The 20640-nt window shown below is 50.6% G+C and overlaps 2 protein-coding genes across 4 annotated transcripts in view; one reads left to right on the top strand and one right to left on the bottom strand.

The window, feature by feature from the left end:
* Positions 1 to 14263, bottom strand: part of SLC38A12 (solute carrier family 38 member 12) — a 57652-nt gene extending 43389 nt beyond the window's left edge. For both annotated transcript variants that reach the window (XM_012778746.2, XM_075994732.1), the window contains exons 1-6: positions 14156 to 14263; positions 13390 to 13505; positions 5590 to 5711; positions 2795 to 2876; positions 2245 to 2341; positions 1554 to 1634 (exon numbers count right to left, since the gene is read on the bottom strand). In XM_012778746.2, the coding sequence (XP_012634200.2) occupies positions 1554 to 1634; positions 2245 to 2341; positions 2795 to 2876; positions 5590 to 5711; positions 13390 to 13434 (427 nt within the window). In that variant the 5' untranslated portion in view covers positions 13435 to 13505; positions 14156 to 14263. The remainder of the gene's footprint in view (positions 1 to 1553; positions 1635 to 2244; positions 2342 to 2794; positions 2877 to 5589; positions 5712 to 13389; positions 13506 to 14155) is intronic.
* Positions 14264 to 14400: 137 nt separating this feature from the next.
* On the top strand, positions 14401 to 18635 carry NAT9 (N-acetyltransferase 9). Of its 2 annotated transcripts, XM_012778741.2 has the most exons (7): positions 14406 to 14464; positions 15039 to 15124; positions 16345 to 16454; positions 16971 to 17114; positions 17688 to 17747; positions 17927 to 18021; positions 18119 to 18635. In XM_012778741.2, the coding sequence occupies exons 2-7, from the start codon at positions 15048 to 15050 to the stop codon at positions 18251 to 18253; spliced, it is 621 nt and encodes a 206-aa protein (XP_012634195.1). In that variant the 5' UTR covers positions 14406 to 14464; positions 15039 to 15047; the 3' UTR covers positions 18254 to 18635. The 2 variants fall into 2 exon arrangements, with proteins under 2 accessions (XP_012634197.1, XP_012634195.1); XM_012778743.2 differs by lacking the exon at positions 15039 to 15124 and having other exon boundaries at positions 14401 to 14464.
* Positions 18636 to 20640: the final 2005 nt, after the last annotated feature.

Genomic DNA, 20640 nt, shown 5'->3' with positions numbered 1-20640 from the left:
CCCACCTCCTACTGGGAACACATGGCAACATGTGAGGACAATTTTGATTGTCATAACTAGGGGGTGCTCCCGGCAACTAGTGGGCAGAGGCCAGGGATGCTATTCGGTGTCCTTCAATGCACAGGATGGGCCCACAACAAAGAATGATCTGGCCCAAACGTCAACAGCGGTGAGTTTGAGAGACTCTGGGGGGAGAGAGGAGGCGGCTCTCTCTACACATGAGGCTGCTCTCACATCAATCTGTTTGTTTCCTATTAGATTTGGGTAAATTAGGTGTCTAGTCTGTGGGGAGGAAAAAAAGACAAAACTAAACCACTGGTTCCTAGAATTCTGACAGAAACCAGGGCAGGATGCAGAACATGAAAATGAGAAAGGAGGTTTAAAAGGTATATGTTCTCCCCCAACGTGCATTTTATTTTAAAAGCTTGTATTTGGAAGGGGACTTTGTGTGGCTGCCAGGAGGAAACGCTTATGCTCCCTTAGGCTGGTGAGACGGGAGTGATAGAAATGGAACAAAGGAACAGCACAGATGTGGGCTGAACATAACCATTTGGTTTCGATGAATTCTGAAAACCCTCTCAGTGAGGCCGGGCCAGTGGGGAAGGTGGAACCAGGCCCTCGGGCAAACTTTGGCTGATAACCACGATCTTCTGGACAGACAGTCACGTTGCACTGCCAATGACAAACTGAACACTTTAACGTCCTACAAAGCAGTCAAGAAGATTCTAATTTCTACATCAACCGCCGCCCCCCTGAAAGCACTAAGTTAAGTGCAGCCACATTCAAAACTGGAAAGAACCAGTAGGGACAGCCTCCTTGGCAAACAGGGGCTTTAACAAAGAGGCAGAAATCCTCCAAGATTGCTGCAGGGGAAGGGTTTATTGAGAACGTGTCTGACTTTCAATAAAGAGGAAACCAACAGGTTTGGGAATTAAAAACTAAGCTCTTAAAGAGCTCATCTTCCAAAAGAACAAGATTTGTCGTGGAGGTTTAAGATGTTGTCCCTGGAAGGTCCCAAGAACCCAACACCTGAGTTGGGTGGATCCCTTTAGGTTGCAGCCAAATCCCAGTAAGGGGCAGGTTCACTGCCAGACTCCAGGGTGCTCAGAGACCCACAGGGCAAGCCTGGGCGTGGGCTCCCAGCGCCCTCTGCTGGCCACTGGGCAGACATGCCCAGGTGTGTGAGTAACAGACCCTATTACCGTCAGAGGGGCTGTCCTGGACAGAGTGGGCCAGAAGACAGCAAGGTCAGATGCAATCAAGCAAGGGGCATGAAGCCATCCACCAGCCTCCACCACCTCCTTCGTTGGAAAGCTGCCTAGGATCCCTAACTCAGCTGGAGTAGCCATTTCTTTATTCTTGGTGCTGGTGGGCAGACAGGGAAAACAACAGGCCTGCAGCAAGGTGGCTTCTCAGGTGCTTTGGGGCAGCTGGCAATGTGCTCCTCCCACTGCCTAGTCATTAAGGTGGAGCCCTCGTCACAAGGGCCCAGGTCTGCAGGGAAGTGTCAGCTCCCTCGTTCCCCCATGCCCCACCACAGAAAGAACTTCTACCTTTATTGAAGAACATGGAGGCCATCTGGCCCATTTCCACCCGGTCCGTGATTTCAAAAAGGTTGGGAGATCCGCGTCTCTCTGTGGAGCCAAAAGAACAAGGAAGAGGAAGTGGTTCTTTTACTCAGAAGAGTTTCTAGAGGGTGTTAAGCTCACTGCATTCTCCAGATTAATGAAATCCCAAGCATCTCAAACTTGTGAAAACTTCTAATGTTTCCTGCTTGCAACAGTTTAAAATACTCTATATTTTTAAAGGGAGTAGGGGATGCTCCTTGTGGGGTGAGGAGGACAGTGGGGGCTCTGAGCCTGGGCCCAGCCAGACCAGGGATGAGACAGCGAGGCAGGGGATGGGGTGGGAGGAAGAAGAGAAGCCAACATGTTCTCAAGCTTCCAGGGTGCACCAGGCACGGAATTAGGCACTTAATCATTTCAGTAACAGTAGGAGAAGGGGGAAACTGAGGCACAGAAGTCAAGGTGCAAACCAAGCTGCAAACATTAGTAAGTGGCAGAGCCAGCAGGGGCCAGGCCTGTGCCCTTTTCACTCTGCCATAGTGCCTACATAGGAAGTAACCCGTAGGTAGGAAGTGCCGGAAGACGTCTGCGGGGTGATTCCCCGGGGCCCTCTCCTCAAAGAAAGGACACCCTGTGGACCAGAGGGAAGTGTGGGCCAGCCCAGAATCCCAAGACTTACGCACAGACAGGATGGGCCGTTTCTCTGCCCGCTCATAGCTGTCCTGGATGAGAACGTCACTGTCTGAGCCTGTGGAGGAGTCGTCTTCTTCCTCTTCCTGGGAGGTGGTGGGATGGATGAGGAAGAGGAGGAGGAGGAGGAAAAAACAAGGAAAAAGAAGGAGTATGTAACTCTACAGCAGACCCCTGAGACAACGGCGAACGCACTTCCTTTGCTCTTTCTTTCTAGAAGGTATCTGGATTAGGAAGCTCTCAGTGCGTCTATGCTGTCACATGAGAAGGTGAAAACACGCTCAGGAAGAAGTGGCAGCACAGTTTCTGGCTACAAAGGTTTGGAAGACTGAGCTAGCCACGGTGGGGGTGTGAGGGACCAAGGCCTCGATGTCAAAGCATTTGTTCTGGCCATTAAGCCTCAGCTCTGGGCCTGGCCCCCGGAGCAGCACTGTGGACAGAGCCCCCATGCACTGGGAGGAAAGCAACGGGCCGCTGAGACTGCCTCCTGGGCATGGCTGAGCAGAGGCGCTGCCCGGAGACAAGGACAACACACACACCTTGTGGTTTTCCATCCTCTTCCAGCGGAGCTGTGCGTTGGCTGCTGCCATGGCCTCCATCACGAAGGTGGTGGTCATGAAGCTGAAAGGGGCCCACACGTCAATCACCGAAGGCAGGGAGGAGGTTGGAGAAGAAAGGAAAAGGCATTTTAAGACCAGACTGTTCTCTTTTCTGAGAACTGTTCCCTAGAGAACTTTCGAGATGGGTCTCACCTGGTTAAACAAAAAGTGTAAGTGTGCATACCCGGTGCCTGTGTCCTCGAGGAGACGTCCCTCCCTGCATTTAGAATGTATTTCCAATGCATGAGGGAGGGGCTGAAAAATAAGTGATTTGAGGGAGACCATTCGCGGGAGAGTGCGAGTGGGGGCAGAGGTGGCGTAGGACTGGCAGCACTGAGACGCAGAAAGGCCTGCTTGGGGCACACGCTGAATGACAAAGGGGCCCTCCCACAGCTGCGGAAGGACAGCAGGCAGCTTCCACCTCTCCTTGCTAGGACACAGACAAGCGGTCACCTCCCAATTACAAACACTAATGGAAGGAGCACAGGCATGGAAAATTGAAAATGGGTACTTGGCTCCGGAATCCACCCCTTTTTTCTTTGGCAATACTTTTTACTTTTTGAATAATCTGGCTAATGTTAAAATAAGCTTGCGTTTCTGTGGCCTGAATCAAAAAGAAGATTGGAAGGTGGCATCAGATACTTGCCAAAAAGTCAGATTAGAGTAGAAAAATCATCTTTTCCTTTCTTCTTAAAAAAACTCAAGAGACCTAGATGACAACTAGAGTCTACAAATGCTTTTGTTAATAGAAGATACAGGGGCAGGCTGCCTTCCTACTACTAAAACCTGACGTATGAACTTATCCCTGCCATGAAAAAACGTGGAATGGACGTTCATCTCCCTCTTTCTTGAGGACAGCACAGGCCTGCCACCTGACTTGCCCCTGTGCCCTCCCTGAGTGGTGACAATGGCCAGCAGGCTGATTGCTCGGCCCCAAGGTCAGGTGGCAGGTGGAAGAGGAGCTGCTGAGCCCCACAGCAGTGAAACCCACACCCACTCCCCCTCTGAGGGTCAGCCAGCCCTGAAACTCCCATTTCATTCGCCTCAGCACCTCCTAGAAGGGTGTCTCATTATCTTGCCTGAGTGACCACTTTAAGGGCTTTAGATTTACCCTTCTTTTTGGAAGTAAAGCTAAAATCAATCTTAATTAAGCAATAAAAAGACTTCTCATGGTTGCACAAGGCCAACTCATTGATCACGCTCAAGCATAAATGGGTTGAGCATGGAGCAGGCGTGGCAGCCCCCACCTGGGGGCCCCCAATAATTACTTCCCATTCGGATGGCTGCCTGCACTGAAGGTCCTTTAAAGGGGACAGTAGAGCCACCTAAGGACAAGGACTTCTAGAGCTCCTGGCAGCCAGGGCTTACAGGATGTAATGAGACAATAGTACCCCAAGGCTCACCCTAGAGCCCTCCAAAAGAAACGCATGAAGAAACTGAAAAACACAGGTGTTTTCTGATCCCATTTAGCTTCTTCTAGGTCTTAGTTTGCTTCAACTACTAAGATCTGTCTCATCCTCTCAATGGCATCTACCTCTTCCCCTTCAAATCTTGACTTAACATGGTCCTCTGTGACCACTGGCCATCCTGCTTAAAACTGCAGTCACCCCACCTTCCCAACCCCTCACTCTGCTACGTCTGCCTTTTTTCCAATTACTCATCACCTTCCAACTCATTCTACAATTTCCTCATTGACTATCTTCACTATTTACTGTCTCCCCACAAAATATTTAATAAAAAGTCTTCGAGGATAGGGATCAATGTTTAGTTTGGCAAAGCACTGGCTGCACCTAGAATGGTGCCTGGCACACAGAGACGGGGTGTCACCTCTCAAGGGGAGGTACTCCTTGAGGGTGTTTCTAAGTGCTCCTTCTCCTTTTCTTTAAATTAAAAAAAAAATTTATATTTTTTAAATTTTATTTTTTGTGGCGGGGTCTCACTATGCTGCCAGGCGGGAGTGCAGTGGCTGTCCAGGTGTGAGCACAGGGCACACCCACTTCTATTCTGCAGCTTGTGGATTCCTGCTAGGTGGAGGGCCTGGAAGGCCTAGTCCTAAATCCCTTCCTAGCCTGGAGCACTCCTGAATGACCTCATGGCTATGTGTGGAATGTGTCGAGTAGAACTTACCCTCTTCTGCAGCACCAGCTGGCGAAGCCCACACACCTGGCTCAAGGAGCAGGTGTTCCTGAGTTTTTTTTTTTTTTTTTTTTTTTGGTGGGGACAAAGCAGGTGAACTTGATGCCTGATTGTGTGCGAACGTGTGCGTTTATCACCTAGTTTGTGAATTATCTTGAGCAAATTCTAAATTCCAAGCTGATTTCTCACATCACCTTAAATCTTTGTTAGATCCTTCTTCTGTAGCTAGGTGATATTTTCTCAGAGAGTAAAAACTGATGGCAACATTAATAAAGTAAACAGCAGGGGAGGCAAATCTGCTAGGGAAGAAACATGTCAGCAGCATGTGACACATTCCAAAGCCTACCTGGATGTCTTAATTTTTAACTGATCATGGTTGCACAACTGCTCCATTAGCATGAGACACTGGGAGACCTTTGTAACTACTTTCCTCTCTCCGGGAACCCTAATTAGGATTCACTGAGCTAAAGACAGGGTAGACAGACACCTTCCCACCCCTCAGCCCCTTCACGTTAATTCAGAAGTTCGGGCTTCCTGGGCAGACGCCATCCTGCTCCACTCCCAGCCCCCATGGGACAGTGCCCACCACGCCCTCTCACCTCATGAAGCCCAGGAACACCAGCAGGATGAGGCTGACAAGCCACCCGGCAGTGGCGAAGGCCTTGGGCATGGTGAGCGCACCTGTGCCCACGATGAGGTTGAACATGTACACCAGCCCAACCTGGAACCGACAAGAGATGACATTCAAGTCCAGAACATAATTAACCTCTCCCCACAACAGCTCCCAAGGATGAGCCTGGGTGACAGCGCAACCGTGGAGTCCAGAGCCCACACTTTAGACAGGGAAGCAGGCAGGGAGAATCCCACCTGGGTCCTAAGGAGCCAGGCTCTGCAACCAGGCGTTGACCAAACTAACACCTGGATGATTAAAGACCCTCCTTCTATCGAGTCTTTTCGGAACGCCTCGGACAATCAGTTTTAGTCTCCATTCCTGCTGTCACCATTGCCATTCCCTCCTGAAGCTGCGTCACTGATGCTGGTGTTCTGCCCAACTAGACCGTAGGATTCCTGAGGGCAGAAATCACGGTTTTTTTTTTTTTTTTTTTGAGACAGAGTCTCGCTTTGTTGCCCAGGCTAGAGTGAGTGCCGTGGCGTCAGCCTAGCTCACAGCAACCTCAAACTCCTGGCTCAAGCAATCCTCTTGCCTCAGCCTCCCAAGTAGCTGGGACTACAGGCATTCGCCACCATGCCCGGCTAATTTTTTGTATATATTAGTTGGCCAATTAATTTCTTTCTATTTTATAGTAGAGACGGGGTCTTGCTCTTGCTCAGGCTGGTTTCGAACTCCTGACCTCGAGCAATCCGCCCGCCTCCGCCTCCGCCTCCCAGAGAGCTAGGATTACAGGCGTGAGCCACCACGCCCGGCCTGGTTTTTTTTTTTAATTGAGTTATAATTCACATACCATGAAATTCACCCTTTCAAGAATACACAAATCTGTGGGTTTTAGTTATACTCAGAGGTTGTGCAACCAGCAGCACCATCTAATTCCATTTTATCACTGCCAAGTTAGCAACCACTTCCCCTCCCCATTTGCCCACGGCAACCGACCTCGGGCAACCTCAGGGTGACTTGTCGGGTCAGTTAACTTCAGGTTTTAAACCTAACCCCACACCAAACACCTCGTCTAGCTCAGTCAATTAAAATGGCTCCATTTTCAAGATCTCAATCATGAAATTCTTCTCTGACCCGAACCCCTACCCTTCCAGGATGCTTCCCATCCCCCCACCTCCTCTGCCCACCCACCCCTGCTTGCCCGGCATCTTCTCCCAGTACAATCCGCTAGCTCCATGAAGCATGTGCCGCCCCAGCTCCCCTCATCTCCTCTTCTCTGTCCCAACCTGTCTAAGCCCCAGCCTTGGATGAGGCCCAGCACCTGCTTCCTCCACTCTCTGAGGAATTATCATGATTGATCCCGCAACAAATGAGTGGTTCCTTCACCTGGGGTCTGACAGCATCAGATTTTCTTTATTTCTCGACATGGATTTCCTAGCATTTCCCACAGTAACTGCTCCAACCTCATTCTTCAAGCCCCCAGATCCCTTGGTGGGGACCACTCTCGGATGACAGCTCCATCTCCTACTGCATGGAATTGGCTGAAGCCATCTGATATGTGCTCCCCAAGCCTCACACTTTCCTATCTCAAAGAATCAGTGTCTGCCTCCTCCCTACCCTCCTTCCTGCCTGTCTCTGCAGAACACGTTCCTCCTGCTTGCTGAGGCTATGGCCTTCACCTGATCTCTGGGCTCATCTCGGCCTTCTGGAATTCTCTTTTCCCACCGGCTTCTCCTCTCTGCTGACAAGCTTCCTAGACACTTTTAAAATATTACTCTCTCACTTTCGCTTTACCAAACTCACTGAAGAAACAATCTATCTCTTCTGGCTTATTTTCCAAGTTCCTATACTAGGTGGTTTCCATCCCACCTTTTAAGAGCCTGCACCCTTAAAAATCACCAGTGACCTCCTGTTTGCCAAATCCAATGCTTAGTCTTTATTCTCTTTTTCATGCTTCTGACCTTTGCTGTCTCTTTTTCTCTCTATACGTCTTTCCCTTAGCAACTTAGTCCAACCCTATGGCTTTAACTATCACAGCTGGACAAAGGACGGGTGTGTTTCTCTTAGTATTAACCTTTCTGCAGACCTCAAGTCCAAGTGCCTGCTAGTCACCTCCACTTGGACATTCTGCCAGTGGCCCCAGCCTCCTTCCTCCCCCTCCATATCCCAGCGCTAGTGATTTTATTTCTGAAGAGTCGTTTGTGGCTAACTCTGGCTCCTGTCCTCATTTACAAGTCAAATGAACCACGCCTGGTCTATTACAGTGGGCTCCCAACTGCTGTCCCTGTGCTCTGTGAAACTGGGGTACTCGCAGTATGCTGCACCACCTGTTTCTGATCATTAAAAAGATCATCTCTGGAAACGTCTACCCGTCTCTCATTTTCACTTCCCATTCTTAGAAAGATGTGCTTTTCTATATTTTCAAGTTTTTCTAAGATAATCATGTGCTGAATTTGTGATTAGAAACACACAAATTGAGGCCCACTCTCCCAGTCTCAGTCAGATTGTTTTTTAAAGCATGAAGAACTAGAGATAGGGACGAACAACGTCCATCTTGGGGCCCTTGACTGGGGGAAGGAGGGGTTGGGTAGTGGTTAGGGAGGGATAGGCTTCCCAGCAGGTGCTGGCTGGGCATGGGAGTGTTGGACAAGCAGGACACCCTGTGGAGAGGAGAGCGCTCTGCCCATAGCACCTGTATACTTGGCACAGGTGCCACACCCTCTGGTGTCACCTCCCAGCCCCCCAATTCCTGCCCAGCCTTCAGGGCCCATTCAAATGCTCCTTCTGCCACAAAGCCCTTCCTAGGCTCCCAAATGCATCTTGTCTCCCACCTTTGAATCCTTGGAATGATAACACTTCTTATATCCTATCTTGGGTTTCAGATGTTGGTGTATTTCTCTTTTCCCCATTACTAATCTGAGGTTTGCTGTGGCCGTGGTCTATGCCTCACTTCTCTTTGCCTTTTGCTGGGTGCCTGACACACAGCCTCAAGACAGGAATACTCAACTGAGGTGACCAGACCCTGCTCAGGTTATGTCTGACGTGAGTCTGCCAGTCTTAGTCCAGATTTAAACACCATAATCTCAGTTTGATCCCAAATTGGGATCATGGCATTATCATGATATGACTCCCCTCTGGGAATCCTGGCTCAGGGTGGTGTTGCTAGAATAATTTTGAGGGTAGCAGCTGGGTGGGACACAAGACACAGGACACATAACCCATCGCTGGCCTTCTGAATGAGCAGTTTTGGGTTTTCACAGTAACTGTGAATGTCTACAACAAACTCATTTGTACTTTTGCTGGGGTTAATTTTAATCGCTGACACTTTAAGGCTAGTGTGTACAAGGGTGGGAGTGGGCCATCTAGTTAGCTCAGTTCTGCTCCTTCAACTCATTTATTCAACATCTACTGGAGCCTTCCATGGGCCAGGCCCTGTGCTCAGAGCTGGGGATACAATGATGAACAACAATAGACATGGCCTTGACCTCACAGAGCTACATTTTAAGGAGGAAGAAAGAGACAACAAGAAAACAAACCACAATTCCAGCTTGAGAGAGGCATTACGAAGAAAAGAATTAGGCTGCAGAGACAAAGATTAATGGAAAAGCACTTTAAATAGAGAGTCTCAAGAAAGGCCGTGAGGTGACATTCAAGCCGGGACCTGAAGGATGAGATGGTGCTGTCCAGGCAGTGGGTCAGGGAAGGGCCTTCCAGATACAAAGGTCGAAGGTGGGAAAGAGCTGGGTATGCCCAAGGAGCTTTCAGAAGGCCAGTGTGGCAGGAGCACAGCAAGCCAGGCAGTGGTGGGGTTGAGAGAGGCTGGAGTCAGATTACACAGAGCCCTTCTGGGGAGGGGGTTTGATGTTTTGCAGGGTTTTAAACAGGGCACTAACAAAAGAGACCCTAGCTGATGACTTAACATCTGATCTCTCTGTAGCTTTGTTCTCTGCTTATTGCTTTTATAAGCAGTAACACTAATGAAGGGATAAAAGCCTTGTTTCTTTATGGAAAACAATGGTTTTCATGATGGAGGTAGAGAAAGCAAAGAGGCTTAAGAAAGTGATGGTTCGCAAAAGTTTTATGGGGAAATTAAATAGTACAAGAGGCATTTGTAGACCAGGTGTGGTGGCTCACACCTGTAATCCTAGCACTCCGGAAGGCTGAGGCAGGAGGATTGCTTGAGCTCAGGAGTTACAGACCAGCCTGAATGAGAGAAAGAGAGAAAGAGAAAGGAGAGAGAGAGAGAGAGAGAGAGAGAGAGAGAGAGAGAGAGAGAGAGAGAGAGAGAGAGAGAGAGAGAGAGAGAGAGAGAGATCCCCTGTCTCTACTAAAAATAGAAAAAAATTAGCTTGGTGTTGTGGCATGTGCCTGTAGTTCCAGCTACTTTGGAGGCTGAGGCAGGAGGATTGCTTGAGCCCAGGAGTTTGAGGTTGCAGTGAGCAATGATGATGCTACTGCATTCTACCTGGGGTGACAGAGCAAGACTCTGTCTCAAAAAAAAAAAAAAAAAAGAGGCATTTGTAAATTCAAGAATGCCTTGTCAAAAGGTCTTGTCAAAGTCTGACGTAAAAGTCAAAGGTCTCTTGTAGATCAGGGCTTCTCAGCTTGGGCACTGTTCACACTTTGAGGCCAGATCATTCCTTGTTATAGGGACCAGGGGCCCATCCTGAGCACTGTAGCGTGTTTAGCAACATCTCTGGCCTTTCCCACTAAATTCTAGTAACAATCTCCCTCCATCAAGGTGTCTTGACAGTCAAAAATGTCTCCTGATCTTACCAAATGTCCCCTGGAAAGCAAAACCGCCACCAGTTGAAAACCACTGCTGTGACAGGGCACAATGAAATAAGCATGCTCCTAACAGAAACTTAAAATAAATGTCAGCAGAAAGGAACACTTAAGAACTTCACGAAGAAGTTGATTAGGGATAAACCATTGGCAGTTGGGAGCAGAAATGGGTAATAACATTTGTCTAGCTTTGTTGCTCTTTTTTAGTTCTAAAACAGGCACAGTGTGCTTGGGGCTCAGGGAATCCTGTAGCATAATGTAGGACTCCTTTGCCTTCTGAGGGTTTCAGCATTCCTGCAAGCATTAAATCCTTTCTCTTCTGTAAAGGTAGCCAGTAAGGATGATCGACCACAAGGAGCGGACAGAGAGGCAGGGAGCAAACCTGAGCTAAGCCATAGGCTGCGTCAAGAGGAGTTGTGGAGAAGGAAGTGTAAGGGTACATTCTCTTGCTGGTTACAGGACAGTTCTGTGGGCCAGCCTCCTGGGAAGCGTGGCAGAAGGCTGAGGAATAAGGCCCTACCACAGTCTCAATAAAGAAGACCTTTGCTTGTGAGCTAAACTGAATTTCCTCTAATTCTCAACTCCTCTGTGGCTGGGCTGGAGAAGGCACAGCCCTTGCTCCTTGGGATTGCGGATCTGTTCCCTTATGCTCTAGGGACCCCAGTGTGGCATCCCATCTGCCTCACCTCCAACCCAGCAGTGTCGCCATGACGTACATGAGCCGGGGGTCACACGGCTTCCTCTCTGACTGTTGTCAAAGGGAAACAGAAGACAGCAGTAATGCAGAAGCAATGACTAGGACGTAAGTCTGTGAAACACGTGCTCTTTCCTTCGAAAGCAACAACAATCTTCAGCAAGAACCAGTTAGCACAGGCACCCTCAGCACCTGGCCCTTCTGTCGGGTGTGATCCACCTCATCCTGTATTTTGATCACACAACCACCACTTCAGAACTGAGCCACTCTTAGTCCCTGTAATTAGGGAAACAGACATGCCTGTCCTGAGATCACTTATGGGGACATATACAGGTGTGAACCATGTTCCTGTTCAGCACTATCCTTGGGAAGGTATGGTATCCGAGCCTCCTGTGAGGCTTGTCTGTCTGTTACAAATATTTTATGCAGAATAATTCAAGCTAAAGCAAACATCCTTGGTACTTCTGAAGGGGAAAAAGAACTCACAAGGGGACAATGTAGAGCTAAGGACTATCTTCAGAATGACCCTGGGTGAATGCACATTTACGAACTATATGCCCAGTATCTTGGTTTCTCAAGGCAGCCAGAACAGAGTTCTGCCTACAGAACCCCAGTGCTGAACCCCAGTTCTTGCTGGGAATTCAGAGCAGCGTCAGCAATCAAGTCAGTTCCACAGGTTGGGCGCGGTGGCTCACACCTGTAATCCTAGCACTCTGGGAGGCTGAGGCAGGCAGACTGCTCAAGGTCAGGAGTTCGAAACCAGCCTGAGCGAGACCCCGTCTCTACTAAAAATAGAAAAGAATTAATTGACCAACTAAAAATATATATACAAAAAATTAGCCGGGCATGGTGGCGCATGCCTGTAGTCCCAGCTACTCGGGAGGTTGAGGCAGGAGGATCACTTGAGCCCAGGAGTTTCAGGTTGCTATGAACTAGGCTGATGCCACAGCACTCACTCTAGCCTGGACAACAAAGTGAGACTCTGTCTCAAAAAAAAAAAAAAAAGTCAGTTCCACAGTTTATCTGGGCTCAGTGGACAACAAACTCTTCTCGTTTCACAGGGGATCAAGACTCATTCTCCCAGGATGGAGTTGAGGAATGCTTAGGAAGAAAAGACCACCACCTCCTGGTTAATGCCACCTCGTCCCCATCACTTCCTCTCTTTCCCCTACATCTGTCTCACCAGTAGGATAAGAGAACACCAGCATCTGTTTACGTCCAGAGTTGGCACTCAATCAAAGACTGTGAATAAAAATACATAGGAAATGAAAGGCAAAAAAAGCAGTGCCCACTGAAGCTTGTAGGCCTAACTGCCTGGTTTCCTGTGGTCACATGCTGACACGTGAAATGACAACTTGAGCAACACAAGAAATGGTGGCATATCAAAGTGTTTTCCTCCCAAAACTTAAAGAAACTGCTCATTTCCTTATTTCTAGGTTTACAGATGTTGTAAGAAAAAGCAGGAATTATGACTTTTATAGACAGCATGGCCATTTCATTGCTGATACTAGGAGGCTAGCAGCTGTTATAGAGCAGGGATCCCCAGGCTAGGAAGGTATGTGCAAAGCAGAGCAGCTGTTTAAGGCAGAATAAGTTCTAGAAAACAGGCTCTTGCTACTTAGGGCAGTGTTGCTTTTCCCTGGGATACCTGCTAGCAATGTGAGTCAATCATTTCATTATTCCAATCCTCCAGCTACTTATTGCTACTCATTCAGGCAAGAGGGCCCTGTGATATACCAACAATGACTAGTCATACATCATACATAGAGAAGATAAACTGAGTATGTGTGTGTGAGGATGAAGGGTAACAGAGATCCAAGACAGTGAGAAATCAATCATTCTAATTATCCTGACTGCAGATTCCACCAAACTGCAATTGAAGACTCTGTATGCTTTCACTGTCTTACGCCATCCAAGACTATAAAAGTTGTGCAATTTAAAATTCAGCTAAAGACCAAAGTGGTTTCAAACTGCTGAGATGAGCAAAGCCCAGAGGCAACAGCTGTCAATCACTGTTCCTTTAAAGGGCAGCACCATATGCAAGTGGTAGTAGCCCTGAGATAAATAACACAAACCATTTGTAAGTCAATTTTGTTTGGCTTGACCTCTCTGACACATATCTCAAAAGGGAATAAGCCTGCCTTTTACATTCTGAGCCATGATAGCATCAGTGTGGCTACTGCTCCAGGGAGCTCCCTCATCCTGCCCCAGGGTCTACTCAAGCAGCAGCACTCACTAGTACTGTCCCTGGGAAGCAGTGTGCTTCTCTAGAAGCCAAGAGCAAAAGGTTCTGTAAATAAAACTCACGTAAGGAGAATAGAGCTCCCCAGTCTCTGTGATTTCACCCGCCATTTCCAAAAGTGAGGAAAGGTTGGCAGCAGAGGATCCTTCTGTGCTGGGGTGGAGGCGGCTGCTGCGGCTCCCTAAGACAAAAGAGCAGACTTCACCTTTCCGATGGACTGAGACAGAGGTGCGGGGATGCCTGCAGATTTCCCCCCCCACCCCCACCTTGTCCTTTTATCACAGACAGTTACAGCCTTACTATCAGTCACAAGACTCAGCCCCAAGGGAAGGTGATGGAAATCTGGGTGGTTTCTTCCAACTTTTCTCCTGCTGTTCAGGGCTTTTCTCTTGCTGTCCATTGCTCTGTGCATGGCATGGACATGGTCAATGCTGCTCAGACTCCACGTGATTTAAGGGGCCACTAACTTTCACCCACCACAAGAGCCCCCTTTACACACTCTGAGTTGGCCATCCTCATTTAATTCCAGGAACCATGACCTCACTACCACACAGGGCAGCCCAAGGAACTGCATGCGTCCTTTGCCTATGGCAAGGAGCTGGGGGCTTCCTACGTCACTCCTCCAACCCATTCCTTGCCCCAAAGCCTCTCCTTTAAACGGGGCCTCCAGGCCTCGGTTCCCCACCTGCCTTCAGTCCTGCCTTGGGTTCCCCACCCTCAAAACCTCCCTCTTCTCAAGAGATCCACTCAGAGCCTCTCCTTCTCCTTTCCTCCCGGAGGAGCCCTGAGTCTGGCGCCACCCCGCCCCGACTATCCCGCCAGGCCCGACACCTGCAGCACAGCTCACTCCAGGCGGGCCGCCGCTGCCGCCGCCGCCTCCGCCGCCTCCGGCGCCTCAGCTGCTGCCGGCGCCAGCTGTCCCGCACCAGCGCCCACAGCGCGCATGCGCCGGCACCGCAGCCCGCCTCCTCCGCGCTTCTCGGGTGGGGCGCAGCGCGCTGATTGGGCGCCGCGCGGGGGCGGGACCGGGATTGGGGCCTGGCGGCTGCCGTCTGCGTGGCGGAAGTAGGCGGGCGCTCCCACGCGCATGCGGAAGGGGCGGCTGCTGGCCGGGCCTGGGAGCGTGGCTGGTTAGAAGAGGTGGGTCTCCGTTTCTGTGGTGGATGCTTTCGCCGACGGTGGGTGGGTGCCAGCTTGGCAGTACTCAGGCCCCCGTGGCTGGAGGGTCCAGGAGAGTAGCCTGTAACGCCACGCAAAGGGGAGGGGTCTAAGAATTTAAGCCTGCCTCACTTTTAAGTGGTCGGGGGCGGGAAAGAGGGGGTGGCTAGAGCCCCTTAGGGAGGTCGCTGGGGTGAGAGGTTGGAAATAGGTTTAAGGCAGGTTTGAAAGTTGACCCTGGGTTTATCTCTGGACTGGGGCAAGTGATGGGAGCACTGGGGATAAGTGTTGGTACTTGGTACTTAGGTTGGAAGAATTGAAGTTCTTTGTGGGGTGGATGGAAGAGGCAGGCAGGAACGGCAGTCCAGGCTTGGCCCCTTGAGATGCGAGTCAAAGATTGTTTAATTATTCTTAACCAGCCTGGTTCTTTTTCTTGCAAGTATTTTAGAATCGGTGTTCTCTAAAGTGTTTGGAAGGAAAGAAGGATGGAAGTCAGCTTAGGCCCAGCCCAACTTCCACCCAAGTGTCTTGAAGTCTTTGCTTTCCCTACCTGCAGGCTGCTACCATGAGATTGAATCAGAACACCTTGCTGCTGGGGAAGAAAGTGGTCCTTGTACCCTACACCTCAGAGCATGTGCCCAGGTATCTCTCCCGCCTGATATGGGATACAGTTGTAGCTGCACACAGGGCTGTGTAAGCCAGCTCTCCAAGGCACAGTGAGGAGGGTCAGCTTTCCTTAGCTCCAATCTCAATGTTCCTTAGCTCCAATGTTTCCCCTGAGAAGAAGAAACATTGGTTGTGAGAATTAATTACTGTACATACAGGAAAAAAACAAAAACAAAAAGAAAGCTGGTAGGGAGGGAGTAGCCCAACTACTTGGGAGACTGAGGCAGGAGGATCGCTTGATCCCAGGAGTTCAGGTTACAGTAAGCCATGATGGTGCCACTGCACTCCAGCCTGGGTGACAGAGGGAAACCCTGTCTCTATAAATAAATAAACAAATACATACATACATACGTGAATGGAAGGAAGAAAGGGATGGAGGAAGTGAAAAGAGAAATTAAAAGAAAGCTGAAGCTGGGGACTGTGACTTCCCTTTCACCTTCTCAGCTTCCATTTTGGCCTTTCATCAGGGAATTATTTTTTTCAATAATTGTAAAATAGTGACATTTCCTTGGTGCCAGTGAAGATGCCCATTTCTTGGAGACTTAATGTTAGCTTGTCCCCAAACTCTGAGCTGATGGGTTGTTGTGATGTCTACTGTTTGAAAGGCCAGGATTGAGTCACAGGATGGGACTCTTGTGCAGGCAGTGGGCAAATGTCTGGCAATTCAGGATAGTGGTGGTGGAGGGGAGTATCCTCACTTTGCAGTTTTCCTTTTGGGGGTTCCTAGTGTCCTGCCTTTGTGGGGAACTATCTGCCCAGTCTTCTTTGCTGGAGTTGGATTGCCATATACTTCCTCTCAGGAATTTGAGGAATGTTTGATTTCAGACTGCTCTTCCCTCCACACTGACCCCTGAGACAGGATGGGAAGATGAACTGACAGAACTGACCCCTCTTGCTATTTTCTTATAAGACTAGCGTGTCTCTAGGTCTTGTGCCTGCGGCCCTCTGTCTTAGCAATAATCATAACCCTTTCTTTGTGTCTTCTGTGAGCGTCATTTTAGTCCTGTGGGGTCCACTTTCCTACTCTCCTTTACTTTATCTTATAAAGTGTCAGACTCATGCCTCTGAATCAGTCCTGCATGTCTGTATAATCCCTGCATGGTGTATAATCCCTATACACCACCTCTTTGGTTGTATCGTCAATCACTGCATTTACAACAGGCTGCTCCTGCAAGGCCACCCCTCTGTCCCTGCAGGTACCATGAGTGGATGAAATCAGAAGAACTGCAGCGTTTGACAGCCTCAGAGCCACTGACCCTGGAGCAGGAGTATGCCATGCAGCACAGCTGGCGAGAAGATGCGGACAGTGAGGAGCAGAGGCCTCGGCCCTGGTGGTGGGAGGGCTGACTCCAGAGGCAGTCTCCAGATTCCCTCTCATTCTTACCTGAGCCCCAGCCCTTCTGGGGCCACAGAAGCTTTGTGAAATGCCTGGAAGGTGCCGGAATCCCTGTATTCTCATGCCCACCAAAGCCTTGCCTGCTGTACCAGGCTGGGAAGGCTTTAGAGAAAGTAAAGCATTTGGGCTCTGGCTGTAACTGTAGGCCCTGCCCCTCACCTCCCTCACCACAGCGGAGTGTGGTTGCTGTCTTCCTCTGGGTCCCCTGCTCTCGGAGAGTTTGGTTGTTGGAGAGGCTATCTTTTCTGGCACCAGGCAGACTTGGAACTTTGTAATGAGCTGGAGGATGCTCTGGGCCCCCTTTTCTCCTGCTCAGGAGACTCAGAAAAGATGGTGTTCTGCAGTTCTCTGGCTTGGGTAGGAACACCACCCTTATCTCTCCCCTCTGGGGAGTGTGGGTGACAACCTTGTTGCCTCCTCCCTTAGAGTGCACCTTCATTGTGCTGGATGCACAGAAGTGGCAGGCCCAGCCAGGCGTCACGGAAGAGAGCTGCATGGCAGGAGACGTCAACCTCTTCCTCACGGATCTAGAAGACCCCACCGTGGGGGAGATTGAGGTTATGATTGCAGGTGTGTTCCACCTGGCCCTCAGATTTGCTGAGGCTGCATAGGGCACTGACAGAGCTCCCTGGCTCACATGGGTGAGCCCAGTACTTGGCTGGAGCACACAGCCCACTTGGCCCCCTTCAGCCCAGTGGTTCACTCATGGGTTCCTCAGTTTATTCCTTATGCTTAGGTATGAACCTAACCTTTGGTTTTGGGATCTTCAAAATTCAGATAGCCTGCCCCCTCCTTGGGGTGGGCTGGGGACCCTCTGAAAATAAATGGTCTTCTCTGGAGCATCTCGCCATGCCATCAGAGGAGCCCTTCCTGTTTCTGCATCCTTCTTGGACCTCAGCTTCCCCCAGAGGGCTGCTGACTGTCCTCATGAGGGGATGGGGTTCAGCTTTGGATTTCTGGGCTGCAAGTTGTGAGACCTTGGGCGAGTCGTTTCACTTCTCTGTGCCTCTGTGTCCTCACCTGCAGGATGGTAATGATAGTACCAACTTCACAGAATTGTGAGGATTAAATGAGATTGTAGCTGTCAGGGGGCCACATGAGAGCCTGGCACATGGTGTCAGCTGCTGCTGCTGTTTCTCCTAGAGCCCAGCTGCAGGGGCAGGGGCCTTGGCACTGAGGCTGTTCTCATGATGCTGTCTTATGGTAAGAAAGTCTGAGCAGACAACCTGGGGAGACATGGCCAGGCCCCAGGTGAGCCTTGTTTAGGCCAGAGGGTTGGGGGGTAACAGGTTCCCACTATAACCTGGGATAGGAGGGATGGGGGTGTGAGCAGGGATAAGCTTCATCTTGCTGCTTGCCTTTTCTCTCATCTCCTCTGGGAGGAGTGACCAAACTAGGTCTGACCAAGTTTGAGGCTAAAATCGGTCAGGGAAATGAACCAAGCATCCGGATGTTCCAGAAACTTCACTTTGAGCAAGTAAGGATGTTATTGGGGAGAGGCGTAGGCCTGGGCAGTGGGCCCGGTGACATTAGGACTGTAACTTAGCAGGCTCTGTTCTCTCTGGCTCACGCAGGTAGCTGTGAGCAGCATCTTCCAGGAGGTGACGCTCAGACTGATCATGAATGAGCCTGTACAGCAGTGGCTTCTGGAGCAGACCAGCCATGTAGAAGAGCAGCCCTACAGAGATGGGTCAGCAGAGCCCTGCTGACAGCAGGCCTTGTGGGCGGTCACGCCGTGAGTGCTGTGAAGACGAGAGCCCTGCGATGGATAGTGCAGCAGGAGTACTGGCCATGTCCCAAGCTGGGAACCACCTTTTGGAGCCCTTCAGACTCGGCCAGGCTTGCCTTGGTCACCCTCTGGCTGGCAGTGTGGCTGAGCAGACTCCAGTGCCAGTCCCTGTCTTCCTTCTGGCCAAACCCGGACTCACACACCTGGAATGAATGGCAGGGATCCATGGGAGAGGTCAGGGTGGAGTTGGGAGCTGGAGGTGAAGTGGGGCTTGGATGATGGCCAGGGGAAGGGACAGGTCTTTCCCTTTAAAAGCCAGAGGCGCCACCTGGCTGGGAGTAAAGCACATGGCATGGCCAGCTTTCCTTGTTTTCCCATTCAGTGGGTGTGGAGAAGAGCTATCCAGATGTCATATCCAGAAGCTCATAGTATCTGGTCCTGTGGGTAGGGGTGGGGCAGGGGTAGGTCAGTCCTCTTGTCTTGCAGGTGCAGGCACTGTGCCCCTGGGAGCCTGACCCTGGGAGGACAGTGGCTCAGAGGCCCAGTAACTTCTAATTAGTGTTCTTGCTCCTTTCTTCCCCCCCTGTGGGGCCAGTCTTGAGTGTAGAGTGAGTGAGTTTTGGATGCAGCTCCTTGTGACTAGAGAACACCCCTCTGTTGATGAAACTCAGGGGGCTGCAGGAAGAAGTGGAGGCCACTCAGTGGTGTCCCCCTGAAGAGGAAGCCTTTAGGTCGTGCTGTCCCTCCCTCTCTCCCTCGCCTCACCCTCTGCCTTGGGAGCAGCTGCACCTGACCAGGCCACACGAGGGCATCGGAGGCACAGGCTCAGGGTGGCCAGGCTGCCTGGCACCATGGCTTGTAAAGAACTGGGCTGGTGTCCCCCACCTCACCTCATGTGGGAGGATACCCTTTGATCGTAACTGTCCCCCATGCCCCGTCATAATCTGGGGTGGCTATCAAGAAGGCCAGATATGTTTTCAAAACACAGTCACAGCAGGTGGCTTGTAGAGCATTTGAGGTGGGGGGAACTGGTCCCAGATAAGTAAGGTGACTAGCCCAAGGCTTCTGGCCCCCTCAATCCTGGCTGGATCCAGGCTCACACCAGGCTGTGCATGTGAAAAACTAAAATCTAAAACATGTCTCAATCTACAACAAAGTTCACTAGCCTAGGCTCCCTTTGGATTCTGCTCCAGCCCCTAAGTGATGGGAGTGCCCTCTGAGCCACCTGTTCCTTGCACCTGTCTTCAGCTTAATCAAGAGTCAAAGGTTCCCCCAGGGCCTCCCCACCCAGCAGGTGAGGTAGGGAGGGGCCCCTCTGCAGCGCTGTGGGGTAATCCTCAGGTCTGCTCCACCTGTGTGAGAGTCAGGGGTCAAAGTATAGAAGCAAGGCCAGGGCAGGCCAGCGTCAGCTGAGCAGGGCACCAGCCGATAGGTGCTGAGATAAGGGTTTTAAACATTACTCTTAGCTAGTGGAATCCAAACCCTAACAAAGAGCCCGGAGATGGCCAGATAGTGACTGGCCTGAGGGCACCAGTCTCATCTCTGATTTGCTATCTTCCTCCCTCCCTTGTTGCCCCCAGTCTAGGAACCAGTCTTCTGAGTGGTCTCCCTGTGGGGTGGGTGGAGAGTAAGGAGCCCAGGGCCAATTTCCCTTCCTGATGAGCACCAGCCTAGAACCCCCAGGCCCTGCAGCCTTAGCTCTTGCCACCCTGGCAGATCTCCAAGATGTGGCCTCAGGTGCAGAGGTATGAGGGTCTTGGGTCTCTTTTAGAGGGGCAGGACATTTTGCCCTTGTAAAATGCCCTCCACCCCACCTGACTGCACTGGATATCCTGGGGCTCGGGGGACAGGCTTGTTTTCTCCTAGCACTGGACAAGCTGCCCTCCAATCAGGTCAGTGGCCAGATAAGATAGGGTATCTGGCGCCAGCTCAGCCAATCCTGTACCTTGGTGGCTACAGGTGGAAAGAGCAAAGCCAAGTCCTCACCTTCCAAATCCAGATTCACGCTCCTGGAATTAGAGCACTGGGTCTCAGCTCTCACTTCCCACTTGGCTCAGGAAATGTCCCTACTATTGCATAAGGGGCCCCTGTGCCCATATCAGTGCTTGCAGCCCGATGTCACAGGGCTGGGGGGGGGTCCCTGCTCTGCCACAGGACTGGTTCCTGCACAGCTACACATTCCAGGGCCTATGTTGAAGCTGTCTGGGCTTGGGGTCACAGGAAACCTTAGTCCTCCCTCCAGCCACACCCCACCTTCCTAGTCAAAGGCGACCTAGGAACACGTCCTTTGCCTTTCTCACTTTCCACCTAGAAGGGGTCCAATGCCAGAGAACAAAGCTCCAAAGGAAGACACAGAGGCTAACGCAG

The sequence above is a fragment of the Microcebus murinus genome, chromosome 18, assembly GCF_040939455.1.
Source record: "Microcebus murinus isolate Inina chromosome 18, M.murinus_Inina_mat1.0, whole genome shotgun sequence".
NCBI classification, from domain to species: Eukaryota; Metazoa; Chordata; class Mammalia; order Primates; family Cheirogaleidae; genus Microcebus; species Microcebus murinus.
The sequence above is the reverse complement of the archived record's forward strand: the minus strand, read 5'-3'. Positions and strand labels throughout refer to the sequence as shown.